The following is a 13,858-nucleotide window of genomic DNA, read 5'->3' as shown; positions in this document are numbered from 1 at the left end:
TCTTTTATCAATGTTTTATAGTTTTGGAGTACGGGTCTTTTACCTGTTTGGTTAATTAAGTTTATTCCTAGGTATTGTTTTTGGTGCAATTGCAAATGGGATTGTATTCTTAATTTCTCTTTCTGTGACTTCATTATTAGTGTTTAGAAATGCAGCATATTTCTATACATTGATTTTGTATACTGTGACTTTACTGAATTCATTTATCAGTTCTCATAGCTTTTGGGAAGGGTCTATTGGATTTTCTTTTTTCTTCTCTTTTTTTCTTTTTCTTTCTTTTTTTTTTTTTTCTTGAGAGAGAGAAAGAGAGAGTGTGCGTGAGAGCGTGAGTAGGGAGGGACAGAGGGAGAGAATCTTGGGTTTTCCATACATAGTATCATGTCATCTGAAAGTAGTGAAAGTTGTATTTCTAACTTACCAACTGGGATGCTTTTATTTCTTTTTGTTGTCTGATTGTGGTAGCTAGGACTTCCAGTACTATGCTGAATAAAAATGGCCATCCTTGTCTTGTTCCTGACCTTAGGGGAAAAGGTGTCAGTTTTCCCCCATTGAATATGATGTTTGCTGTGGGTTGTTCATAGAATGTCTTTATTATATTAGGGTATGTTCCCTCTAAACCTACTTTGTTGAGGGTTTTTTATCATGAATGGGTGTTGTACTTCATCAGATGCTTTTTCTGTATCTATTGAAATGATCATATGTTTTTTATCCTTTTTCTTATTGATATGATACATCATGTTGATTGACTTGAAGCAGGATTCTTTTTTGATGTGTGGTAAACATCCCTAGCAATGTATTTTTGCACAGAAAGGCTGAAAAGAGGAAAGAGTACAGTGGCTACCAGAAGGAGAAAAGCAAGTATATATGAAAATGGTTCTCAAACACAGAGTTCTAGCCTGCAAGGTCCTGCAGGGGTTTTCTCAGTCTCCATACCATACCATGAGGAGCAGTGGAATGCCACCTGACTTTGCCTGGGAATGTGGATTTCAAACCAGCATATTTGCAGCATTGCTGCGTAGTTAGTTATTTAATTGATCAGATGTATTGGGTGCTTACTATGTTCAGTCAGTGTGTCTGGTGCTAGAGAACAAAGATGGGGAAGAAAGAATATCCTTAGAGCCCTACAGTCGAGCTGATACAACAGAAAAGAATATTTTGTACAGTTTATGATACAGGTATACATGGAGTATTAAACACAGAGGAACCATGCCCAAATAAATTGTGGGTGGTTAGGAAAGGCCTGAAAGAAGACCTCAGTGCTTGCTTTGGGAGCACATATCCTAAAATTGGAGGGATACAAAGAAGAGTAACATGGCTCCTGCACAAGGATGCATGTAAATTCATGAAGCATTCCATATAGAGAGAAAGAAAAGGAAAGGAAAGGAAAGGAAAGGAAAGGAAAGGAAAGGAAAGGGCACCTCGTTAAATTTGGAATATATTTTAAATACATAACTTTGAGAAAGAGAAAAACATATATTTGGGAACTAAGATTGATGGGATTTTTTTCTGGCTGGTGACATTGTATCTACATGTGAAATGTCCAAGTTTGAGACTAAATGAGCATTTCCTACTTCTTAGCTGTAGATATTGTTCATTGGGAGATGTAGAAATGATTTGATATCCATTTTGGTCCCCTTATATGATTTTTTTTTCCTAATGGGGGTGGTGAATATGTTGGCATACATTCCCATGCCAGCTACTTAATATGAACAATCATGTTAGGAAAAATGTTTGAGAAAATCTTATACATCCAGAAACTCACCTACAAAAGGTCATAGGCCAAATTGTTGTATATCAAAATGCCATAGCAACTTTAGACTGAGCACTTGGCTTGTATTATCATTTCCTGTAATGAGTGAGCAGGGAATTATTTGGATGACAGGCTGATTACTTTAGGAATGGAATAATTTCCTAAATTGTGGGTCAGAAGTTGACCTTTTCTTTTTCTTTCTTCTTTTTTTTTTTTTTTTTTAATTTTCAAACAGTTGGGATCTTGCTGTTTTTTCTCCTTTCTACTGATCATATAAATGAGCTTGAAGTGACTATAATTCTACTTAGTGTATTAACTTTCATACCAATTCTCCTTGTTGCCTTAATAAGGTTTTGTCTGCCTCAATAAGAGCCTCAAAATGTAGCTGAGTCTATGGTTTTTATTATCTGTTTTACAAAATGAGCTTTGAGTATCTTAGTTTTTTTTTTTTTTTTTCTTTTTCTGTGTGTATTCTGACCTTAAAAGGTCAGTCTGTTTGGAAAGGATGAGACTATGATCTCACCCATTGGAATGGTTTGCAATCATTTTAGTTGTAAGGAACCAGATATTTGTCTTCAAGCTGTGTGTCCCTCTTAGTCCATATTAGTTGAAATCGTCATGCTTGTTGGAAATGCCACACACAAAGTGTGACCAGATGTATCATATAGAAGATCCGAGCCAATTACTTTACATACAGAGAGGGATGCTGCAGAAAGTTCATCCAAGTAGCCCTTTTCATTTCATCCATTTTCAAAATGTTCTCCCTAAACCCTAGCAGTGTGGAATGCACCTGTTCCTGGGCTTTTGTTCAAAATAATGTTTGGGCCTGAGGGAGCTGATTTGTGGCACAAAGTGTCCTTAGATGAGCAGAGGCCCGGGAAATTCCCTTAGCTCCATAACTGAAGTGCATTCTCTCCCAAGTTGGTTAAGAAGAGGAGGAGGAGGACGACAGTGACAAGGAGGAGGAGGAGGAACAGGAGGAGGAGGGGGAGGAGGAGGAGGAGGAGGAGGGGAGAAAAAGCAACTTCTTCACCATGTAATGCCAGGTGCAGCATAAATAAAGCAGCAAGTTGCTTTAAATCTTTCTTAAGATAATGGAACAATAGCTGAGGTTAGGATTATTATCACAGAGCTCAGATATGGACAGAACTTAGTGTTGCTTTTAAAAGAATTAAATTGCACGCTGCAGACATAAGTACAGTATGCTGTTAAAACTTTGCAGATACCTGAGTGTTGCCCACAAGGAGACTTGCTGGCTGAGGCGGTTGATAGATGGGATAATGGAGCCTTTAATAGCTATATTGCTAAATCCTTTCCATCCCGGGTTGGTAGTGACTCAAAGTAGTTTAGTCCTTCAGATGGAAAATTGATCCTCTGCGATGTGAATACCCTCTTCTCCCCCAAGCTTTCTTCCCAGCTGTCTGTCTTTAAACAACAACAAAAAAAAAGGTCTGTCCTTTTTTTCCATTTTTCTGTCTGGGACTTTTAATGGCTCCTCTTCCCTTTTTTAGGGTTTTGTCTGCTTTAATTAGAGAGCCAGTCTGTAGTACACAGCCACCCTGAACCCCTGGATTGCCTTCCCTGTACCTGGGAAGTTTGAGAAAATGATGCTTATCCTTTTGTTTTCATCTCTCCTAAGACTTCAAGGATATCTCCTGTAATTTCCTTATAGTGGGGCTCCATGCCTTTACTCAAAAAATGCCTTCTCGGTTGATAGCTTTGCAGTTCAAACTGGGTGGAAATCACCTCCCTTGGAAATCAACCTGGAGAAAGCCATTCCTGCAAACAAACAGGGACCCTTTACTCATGGCAAAAGCCTCTGTGCTGCTGCAAAGTAGACCCCTTTCTTCTAGCTCCAATGACCCATCTCCCAGCTGAAGGCTCCATGACCCATGGGCCGTGCTACCGGCAGAGACCTCAGGTAGTAGAAATGAATGAAGTTGCCTTTGGTCATCATTAGCATGGGACACTAGAAGGCTGGCTTATTTTTAGAGCTGCAATTTTCAGTATACCTGCTGTTTAAGGAGGGGGAAAAGTAGATCCAAACACTGGTTGGCAAAGACGAGAGAAAGACAAACGGTGTGTAAAAAACAAACATGTATTTATGAAAATTTTATGAGGGAAACTGGTTTGCTCTGCAGATTTTTCAAGCATTACTCACATCATTAGTAGCAATTAGGCTTTTCAACATTCAGAACCCACAAGAGTTCGATCAATAGTTGTAACAGTATCTTGTGTGATGGCATAGAGGTGGAAGGCTGTGAAGGCAGGATGTATAGACAAAAGTTAATTTTGTTTTGATTAAAAGTTGTAAATGAATCTACTATACAGAATAATTACCAAGCTTAGTGGTTGCCACTTTTTTTTTTTTAAGTTTATTTATTTATTTTGAGAGAGGGAGAGAGAGAATCCCAAGCAGGCTCCATGCTGTTAGCGTAGAGCCCAGATCGGGGCTCTATCCGTGAACTGTGAGGTCATGACCTGAGCCAAAACCAAGAGTCGGACGCTGAACTGACTGAGCCACCCAGGCGCCCCAGCAGTTGCCACTTCTAAACAGAGTGAACAGTTTATGCTTTTTACATGATTCAATGGCATAAAAGTCTCCCTACCCTCTACCAAATCTTTAAATTACCATTTTATCAGAATGTGGAATTTATATTAGGGTTACAGCAAGTTTGAATTGCCAACATAGGAATTCCAAATCTCAGGTGGATGTGTGTCCTTTTAGTTATTGTCACCATCATTATCTTTATCATCACTTTTCCTCTGAAGCAGTTGAACTTGTATCTTATTTTTGTTTTCCATATGTGCCCTTGAACATAGGTGAAAATTTGAAAATTTTATTCATTTTGAATAGAAAACTCACTCAAAAGTATCATTTGTAAGAATAGTACATATATGTGTGTATATGTGAAGATATACAGGTGCACACACACACATATGCTTACACACTATGTGAAGAAAAATTAGAGTATTTAAAAATTATTTTCTATAAATGCTAATAAAAGAGTAATGAATTTTATTTCATAAGTGACACATGCACTCATAGATTAAGCTCTAAAAGTCTTCCAATATTCCTGGCTCTAAATGGTACTGACACTTTGTATGCTGTATAGTTATTTTTGTTCTTTCTTTAGTCTTAACAGTTTTGTTTTATATTCTTATTTTGGAAAAATAAGAATGATTTTATTTAACTGAGACAAATGTTTAGTTAATGAAATCTGGTGAAAACACTATGTTTTCACCAGTGATTTTTGATATTTTGTTTTACACTAATAAGTGATAGCCAAATTGTGTAGCTTTCCCAAACTTTATATAATTTTTTGTATTGTATAAATACTGTCTCTCCATAATCATGATAGAGACCAATACTTTGCAGCTCATTTATAAAAGCAACATGCATAGTTTTCGCTTGTGGCTTTAAACATAAGCCATGAAGAAATTTACATATCATGGTCCTCCAGTGTACTGTGTAACAGATAACCATGTATTTATTTCTATTTACTACCTCTACATTATTATGGCCCTGCCAGCCTTGGCAATTTTTTTACTTGAAAGGTCATTGCTTGTCACAAATTTCATCATAAACAAGGCCAGGTCATCTGAGATTTGTATTCTGAAAACAGAGCTATTATTGCCTGGCAGATATCCAGAATTAATATTTTAAAAAAATTTTTTAATGTTTATTTATTTTTGAGAGAGAAAGACAAAATGCAAATGGGGGAGGGACAGAGAGAGGGAGACACAGCACCTGAAGCAGGCTCCAGGCTCTGGGCTGTCAGCACAGAGTCCGACGCAGGGCTCGAACTCACACACTGTGAGATCATGACCTGAACTGAAGTCAGATGCTTAACTGACTGGGCACCCAGGCACCCCGTGATCTCCAGAATTATTACAATTATAATTTACCTGTGTGTTTCCCTGTATATATGTTACTTTGTGGTTGTAGCTGTTAATGCTGTTCTTTTTGAAAACATGAACTTCTCCCTGGGGTTACAAATTACCTTTCTTCATTTCTTTATTTTTATTATTTTGGACTCCAGACACATTATTCTATTTCTGCCATAGAGATGGAAACCACTGTATTTAAAAGTCAGGATTGTCGATTATAATACTGCTCCCACAATTTACATTTTTATGAGATCATCATTGAAGTCATGAATCAGGTTATTTTTGATTCGGGCCAAGTATAAAACTTGCCAGGATAAACTTACGTCAGTGTTGCTCTAGGCTGGTCATGTATACAATCTTCCTTGAGATCTGTGGCTCAGTAACATTTCATCTTAAAGATAAGGGGAATTCTTCTTAAGAACCTACCCTTCTGCATGCTTTGAAAAAAGAAATGGAATAAAAGTCATCGTAGTGGGCAGACTAGTATGAAATATGTCAGTTTGCCAATACCAAACTCATTCACTCATGTTCAGTTTTCAGATCCTGTGTGATGATAATTTTATTATTGGAGTTCATCAAGATCCAACTGGGTCCTTGCCATGGATAAGGTTTGAGGTGCACAGTGTCAGAAAACACACAGTTGAGGAAACAAAAGCCTTTCAACTTTTTTTTTTTCTGTCAGAATCAAATTTTCAGGCCTCTGGGAGAAACAACTTAAAAATACACCTGAAATGTCTACAAGACCTTGCATTTTCTTTTCACATCTCCACAAGCAGCGTGTCACAGAACAGCATGAGCTTAAGAAGCCCGTTACTAAATCCTGCTGCAGAATGCCAGATCTCTCAAGACTGCTTGACACATGTATATAGCTTATACTGAGTGAAAAGGAAAGGGAAACGTGGTTCTTTTTGAGGGTGGAAGGAAAATTGTGTAGTATTTTCTGGCTTTGCTTTCCCTCTGTCCAGTGGCTTCTCTCAAGCTTCCCAAGCCTCACCCTGAACAATAGAGCCGCTCAGTTTTCTTTTTGGCCAGCCTCATCAAGTGTAATGGAAGAAAATGTCTGTCTTCTTTAACGTAGTTGATGAACAATTGGTTGACGCTTTGTTTACATAAGCAGAACTCACTCGGCAAAGTGTTTTCCTCGCTCATGGCACCACTGATGTGTTATTTGAACGGTGTTGTGGAGCGGGTCTCAGAACACACATTTGTTCCAGTGAGTGTGGTTATAAACATTCACTAGTAGAGACTGGGGTATTGTAAAGCCTAATCTCTTCACACATTATTTTTGTATCGGGATATTTTTAATATGCCCACTGCCTATGCCCATATGCTTTGAAATTTTTGCCCCATATAATCCTTATTATTGCTTACCCACAAATAAGATAATGCTGGCCGGGCAGAAAGAGAACAATAGATGATGCTTTCTTTCTGTTCACACAAAAGCCAACCACAGGAGCCACTCCTTAAGTAACAAGCCCACATGCTACCTTACAACTCTCCAAATGAAAGCAAAGACTGTTATTTTAGGAAACTATTATCAAGTCAAAGTCTGCCATTGGTGTCTACGAGAGAAAATCAATAGCTTGTTTTTAAGAGGCATTCTTCATTCAGAATATGCCTATTGCACAATGTTGCGTCACACAAAGGGGAGCAGAGGTTAGCAAGTGCCAAAAAGGATTACTTAGTGAATGTCACTGATGCTACGATAAACCACTGTTGGGTGTTTTGTAGAGTTAGAGGCATCGTTGTCTATTTTGAGCAGACCAACTTTCATTTTCAAAGGGCAGATCTAGAAGGTAAGCTAAAAACTGTCAGTGAGAAGCTGAAGCATCCACAGGGGCTTGATCTGCATGGCACAATATACACAACCAAATATCTGAGTTTGCTGAGAGGCAGCAATCAGTGGATGACCTGCTGACCAAAGTATTTAGCCAGAAGGAGTAGAAATTTCTCTATAGGGTATAATTAACCTAGGTAAAAATGCCATTTCCTAATAAGTAAGGGAAAATGTATTGTCTCATAACCAATTCAAGGAGCTGTTAGCTGTTAGCTGTTAGGGTTTATTCTTTTGATGAGTGTTTCCATTTGACTGCCACCCCTGGGTTGGAGGAGACCTATACATGGCGAATGGTGCCTAGTGTCAACGAATCTCCATTCAGAATTTAGCCATCACCCTTTAGGAGAAGGGGAATGAGTTCTATTGTAGCCCTACTGCTAGCCTAAAATAGGTAACCGCTGAGAAAATTCACCAGCACAGCCAACTTGCAAGTGCACACCCATGGACTTTCCCACTTCTGTGAATTATTGTAGCAAAATTTATTTACTTATTTATTTTTGACATTGGCATCTTATGCTCTCCTGAGGAGCCTTGCTCCCCTGTACTTGCTGGATATACAGGGGATGCAAACTGGTGTCTAATGTTGGTATTCATCAAACCATCAGGAAGACTGGAAAAGTTGACCCCTCAGGGCACCTGGGTGGCTCAGTCTTAAGGGTCTGATTTCAGCTGAGGTCATGATCTTCTGGTGAGTTTGAGCCCCCACATCGGGCTCACGGCTCTCAGCACAGAGCCTGCTTCTGATCCTCTGTCCCTTACTTCTTTCTCTACCCCTCCCCTGTGCTCGCTCGCTCTCTCTCTCTCTCTCCCTCAAAAATAAACATTAAATAAAAGGGAAAGAAAAGTTGGCCTCTCAATTTCAGACCATTCTGAAGCCATAATCAAAATTTAAGATGCTTGAGTATTTGGGGCTCATAAAAGCAAATAGATAACCTCTTTTCTCACACTTGGGAAAACTGCAGTTGGCTTTTTAAAAACTCACCACATCTGTAACATGTTTCTAGGTCAATCCTTAAGAATCGGAATGAGGCCCACCGGCCACATGATAGCCAGACTGCCTCTCTCGCTAAGCGTGTCGCATTTTTGCCCTTCAGCCCAACTCCAGAGCGGCGGCGCAGAGCGGCAGGCACTCGGTGTCGGTGGAGGTGCAGATGCAGCGCCAGCGGCAGGAGGAGCGCGAGGGGTTCCAGCAGGCCCAGCGCCAGTACAGCTCCCTGCCCCGGTAAGTCCCAGCCCGGCCCCGCGGGAAGCCCCTCCTCCACGCGCTCGTCCTGCGGGAGCCGGCAGGCAGAGGGCGCTGCTCAGCCTGCCCCCCATCTGACCCCTGGAAAGAGGCCCCCCGGAAGAAAGAAAAGTGTGGCAGGAGATGCCGGCATTGTCACCCCCAAGCTTCCTAACCGCGAGCGAGATGATCTGCCATAGGAGCATCGGGCTGAGGGGTCACACCCGGGCTCTGGTACTGGTTCTGCTACTTCCCAGGTGGCCGCGGACCGGACGGGTTCTTCATCTGAAAAATGGAAAGCTAACGCTTATTTTGCCTGGCTGGTGGGGTGACTAGAGTGTCTGATGCTGTGTAAACCTAGAGCTCCGTGAAACGGGGGGGGGGGGGGGGGGGGGGGGGGGGCGGTACTCCACGGTCTGTGCCCAGTTAGGATCTCTCTTGCTCTCCCGCCATCCTTACACTTGTTCAGTGCGGATCCTCAGAGTCCCAGGGATGCCCACCTCATGAGCAGACTAGCCCCGGGGGGGGGGGGGGGGGAGGGGTTGGTATCTGCCGGGCTCCCCCCAAGGAGGTACCTCAGCCCCACGGGTTCTCTGCCAAAGGCCTGGAGAGCACTCACTCAGGTGACCGAGCCCTAATACCCTGAAATGATAGCCCTTTTCCCATCTGAGTATTTCCTCCGTGCACAGTGAAGAATAAAAGTACCCATTTAAAAATACTCATCTTCCCAAACTTCCTATGATTCACTCCTATAATCACAATTCTTACAGGCATTTGTTCTATTTCAAAACCAGGTGACAAAAACATTTTGGTGGAAAAAATCCACTTACCATGTTTGTATCAAGTAGATTGCTTTGACTTTGAGCAGAGCAGTGTGGAGGCAATGTTTCTCTGTGTAAACTTGACTGACCTGTACAAAAGTGGTCTTGATTTGCTTCTAATTTTTAATAAGGATGAGTCCCTGTAAATGTTAAATAATCCCTATAATAACAGCGAGGGACTTGGCTACATTGACGTGGATCAGACAAGGGAATGAGGGTGTCAATGAAAATCTACCAGGATGAGTAGCGTCATTCTCCTAATGGTAGTTTACTAGTATTGTAGTATTGTTCATTCAGTTGTTCTTTTTTCATCTAGAAAGCTCTATCTCCTTTGAAAACTAAATTATTTTTTTCTTTTAAATAAGAGAATTGCTTTTTTTTCTTTCACATAGGAGAATATTTATTTAGCCCACTCTGGGTAAGAGTCACTGAAATTTAGGTCTGGACAGGACCTTGAACACGTTGTCTTACAAGGAAGCAGCTCAGAGAAATTAAGTAACTTCCCCCAAGGTCCCACAGCTGGTCCATAATTTCTGCCAGAATTCAAACCCACACCTGCCCGTTCCCTAAACCCTGATTTCATAAGGCTCATTGCTACCGAGGGTTTTGGTTCCCAAGTCTGGAATGTCATTGGGTATAGGTGCAAAGTTCCTCTCTGCGCTCTACTTCCCTTAGCATATGGAAGAAGGCCGCTGTATGAACCAGCCCCATGCATCAAATGTGAAACATTCCAGGATTATACATAAAGGTTCTTCTGTATAAAATCCCTCCACCCTGCCTGTTTGGCTTGCTTTCCATCAGATGAATGAGTGTGATCAGGTCGATGGATTGACATACCTGACGGTCAGTAGCACATCACGGCCTATGCGAATGGCATTGCCTGTGCAGGGGCTGTGATCTTATTTGATTGGCAAATTGTTTGACTTCATAAATTTTAGTTGTGTTTGAGAGTATAAGAAATGGAGGAGAAATATCAGAAAGCGCATGTAAGAGGTGGAGTGAGGTGGGAAATGCACAGGGCTGAGGAAGGGAAGTGGGAGAGATGGTGGGTGAGGGCCCAGAAGTGTACACAGCCTGGCGTGAGAAGAACCGCCAGGGTCCCAGTCCTGGGGAAGAGGGCAAAGAGGGATCACTGACTTTCTCCTGGTCGTGTTCCCAGGTAGCTCCATATTCCAAACTGATGCTCCGCTGTCTTTTCCACCTCCTCCTCTAGGCTGCCTTTCCTCGCTCCCCTTCTCCCTTCTGAAGCACCTGGTAAAAGGATCTAATTCATGGAAGGGAGGGTCGCTGCTGCTGGTACTGCTGCCATCTGGAGTGTTTCCCTAAATAATAAAAACTCCCTCTGGGTTCAGCGTAGCCCTCTTATTACTATTAGGCATTTTATTCTGTGTTGATATGACAAAAGCAGAAATCCCACGATGAAAAAGTTGTTTCAGGCAAGAGGTCTGGGAGGTCCCTACAGCCTGTTCTCTGCCTTCAGAGAACAGTTTCTGGATGGGAGTGTATATTTGTGGGAAGATTTAGGAATGCTGAGCCACACCCAGCTTAGGCACCACTTGACAAAGGCTGTGTGCGGAGATCCGGAGGAAGGTAACAAGACCAAAGAGGAGCTCAGAGGGAGATAGCAAGAACCTACATGGGCTTGAGTCAAAACCAGATTTCTGACGTGATATTCTTCAAAGACGCTTGACCTCTGCTTTTCAGATGTTGACAGCAGAGTTTTGTCTAAACAAGTTGGTATGGCATTCAATACCAAAAAGACTTCACACACAACAGAAGTTCTCTTGAAAAGTGGAGCGTAAAATAAAACAAATGGTCAAGACTTTGTACCAGTAGCACTAGAGAAAGGGGTCTGAACTGAAGGGACATATACAAGCCGAAGTGGTGTGTAAATTCTCACTGTGAATAACCAATTTATAGACGGAATTCAAATTACATTTTGAAATGTCGGTAAGGGATGCTAGTCAAGTCGTATCACTAGTTCGGGAGGAAAGGAGACCTGAGAGGACCCACACTTAATTCTCAGTCAGAATAGGGTTCCTTTTTAATTTTTTTTTTATTCCTAAACTACTTATTCTTTTTTCTTCTTTACTCTCTTTTCTTTAATCCTTTTAAAATTTCTAGATTACTGTCTTAGTGTTCAAAAGGCAACTCTAAAACTGAGTAGAAGCATGTTCAGTTATAGTCACTGATAGAAAGACTTACTGAAGATCCTTTATGAAATATATGTGTTTTTTCTTCTCCTGCTGACTCTCCATTTGCTCTTCATCTTTCCTTCTCCATGGCTTCCCGTCTGTTGGTGGTAGACTTCTCTGTGTACACCTCACTTCCCCTCTGTCTTCCGCACCCAGACATGGTCTCCCCACCAGGCCCATTTATTATGTCTCTCAGCTGCTTGTCAACTTGTCAGCCTTGGTATTTATATCTTTCTTCATCCTTCTGTGTCCTCCTCACCTTAGTGACTAACTTGCTTTCCTGAGGCATTGGGTCTTTGGTGTAAGATGATGGTCTACATGATTGTGGTCTTCAAGCCATATTGGAAGCAGTTACAATCATTAAGTGATAGCTATTGCCAAACCAGGGCATTTGCCCTGAGTGGATTCAGAAAACTCTAGTAGGCTCATTCTAGGACCAGACATACCTGTGTGTTGGTTATAAAGAAATTCAGTGAACAGAGATTGCTGCTGTTGTTATTTGTGGCCTTTGACTAAGCAATCATGGGACAGTAAAAAGCTTCTTTCCAGTCTCTCAGAAAGTGGAGTTGTCTTCACTTAGAGAAGCTTCTTCAGTTATTCTTTGGTGCCTCTCCCTGCTTCTTGATTTCTACCCAATCCTTCTCACAAAGGATGGAAAGCTAATATTTTTTTTAATTTTTATTTAAATTTTTTTAATATTTATTTTTGAGAGAGAGACAGAACATGAGCAGGGGAGGGGCAGAGACAGAGGGAGACACAGAACCCGAAGCAGGCTCCAGGCTCTGAGCTGTCAGCACAGAGCCTAACGTGGGGCTCAAACCCACGAACCACAAGATCATGACCTGAGCTGAAGCCGGGCGCTTAATGGCTGAGCCTCCCAGGCGCCCTGGAAAGCTAATATTTTGTTTATTGTTTTCCGTTGGTCACAAAGATGTCTCCCAAAACCCAGAGGCTAATCTTTGATGACAAAGTGACTTTGCCTTCAAACTACTCTTCCAACACCCATTAGTCAGCCATTTACTGTGTGACACACTTTTCTAAGCATTTTACATGTGTTATTTCACTTATTTTTCCCTGTATCCTATGAGGTTAGATATCTGTCCTGTTTCACAGGTGAGACAACTTGTGCCCAAACAGTATAACCCTCCTGGGGTCACACAGCCAGCAAGTGGCAGACAGGATTGGAATCTCTATCTACCTGAACCTAAGCATCATGTAGAAAACTTTCATTGTCTGCTATTTTCTCGAGTTTCTCTATGATCTGATCATTTCTTGTCCTCTCCTTAATTGAGAGCTTGTTGATACCACACTTACCACGGAAACATGTGTATATATGTGTTTGTGTACCTGTATCTATGTATATGTTCTTTCCCCACATATCTTACTTCAACCCTCAGTGAGGTCTTCTTTCTTCCCTCTAGACAGCTTAGTTTGAAGAAAATTTTAGCTACAAGAAATTCTTCTTTCACATCATCATAATTTCTGTCCCTAACAAACCTTTAGTGACTTCTTGATGTGTTTAAATAAAAAAAGACTCTGTCTTCCTGAAATGATTCAAAACTCAGCTTACGGTGCATGAGAGCCATAGAGCGAAGCCTTGGGCTTTATAGAGTTGGGGGTTGGGGGCTGGAGAGGGTTAGTGGATCTCAGTAGGCTAAGGATGAAAAAGAGGTGAAATTTCTGTGGCCTACTTCTGGTTATCTTTAAATTGATTACTAACCCATGAAGGAATTCCACTTTTGTTGCTGTAACATCAGTAACAAGTTCGTTGTTTTAATTAAAGTTTCATGATTAATGTCAAATCCCTGGTTTCGTGCTGGCACTTTCCATCATTCATGTCCCTGGGCAGATTAATTTATGACTTTTTAAGTGAAGATAATCAGTGCTCTAGGCAAATAAACTATTCCATCAAATCTAAGGATTCTTGCCTGGGCTGATTGTACGAATGGTCTGATTCCCATTAAAAGAGAACCAGATAAAGGTACTGGACACTGTTCAGTTAATCACAGTCATATCCAGAGATGATGCTGGACACCCCCAACTACATTTTAGGCCATGTGGAAAATGGGGAGATTTCATCCCAAACCATACTGATGGCACTTCTCAATGTTCAAAAATGCAAATGCTTCATTCCTGTGAGAG

The 13,858-nt window shown here is 41.2% G+C and overlaps 1 protein-coding gene and 1 non-coding gene across 13 annotated transcripts in view; both read left to right on the top strand.

The window, feature by feature from the left end:
• Positions 1 to 13,858, top strand: part of PARD3 (par-3 family cell polarity regulator) — a 670,780-nt gene that overhangs the window by 653,769 nt on the left and 3,153 nt on the right. For all 12 annotated transcript variants that reach the window (XM_030321422.1, XM_030321420.1, XM_030321421.1 and 9 more), the window contains one exon: positions 8,573 to 8,700. In XM_030321422.1, the coding sequence (XP_030177282.1) occupies positions 8,573 to 8,700 (128 nt within the window). The remainder of the gene's footprint in view (positions 1 to 8,572; positions 8,701 to 13,858) is intronic.
• Positions 1,257 to 1,362, top strand: LOC115519565. The gene has a single exon (XR_003970568.1). It is a non-coding gene; the product is annotated as a U6 spliceosomal RNA (small nuclear RNA).

Source organism: Lynx canadensis, chromosome B4, assembly GCF_007474595.2.
Source record: "Lynx canadensis isolate LIC74 chromosome B4, mLynCan4.pri.v2, whole genome shotgun sequence".
Classification (NCBI taxonomy): domain Eukaryota; kingdom Metazoa; phylum Chordata; class Mammalia; order Carnivora; family Felidae; genus Lynx; species Lynx canadensis.
The sequence above is the reverse complement of the archived record's forward strand: the minus strand, read 5'-3'. Positions and strand labels throughout refer to the sequence as shown.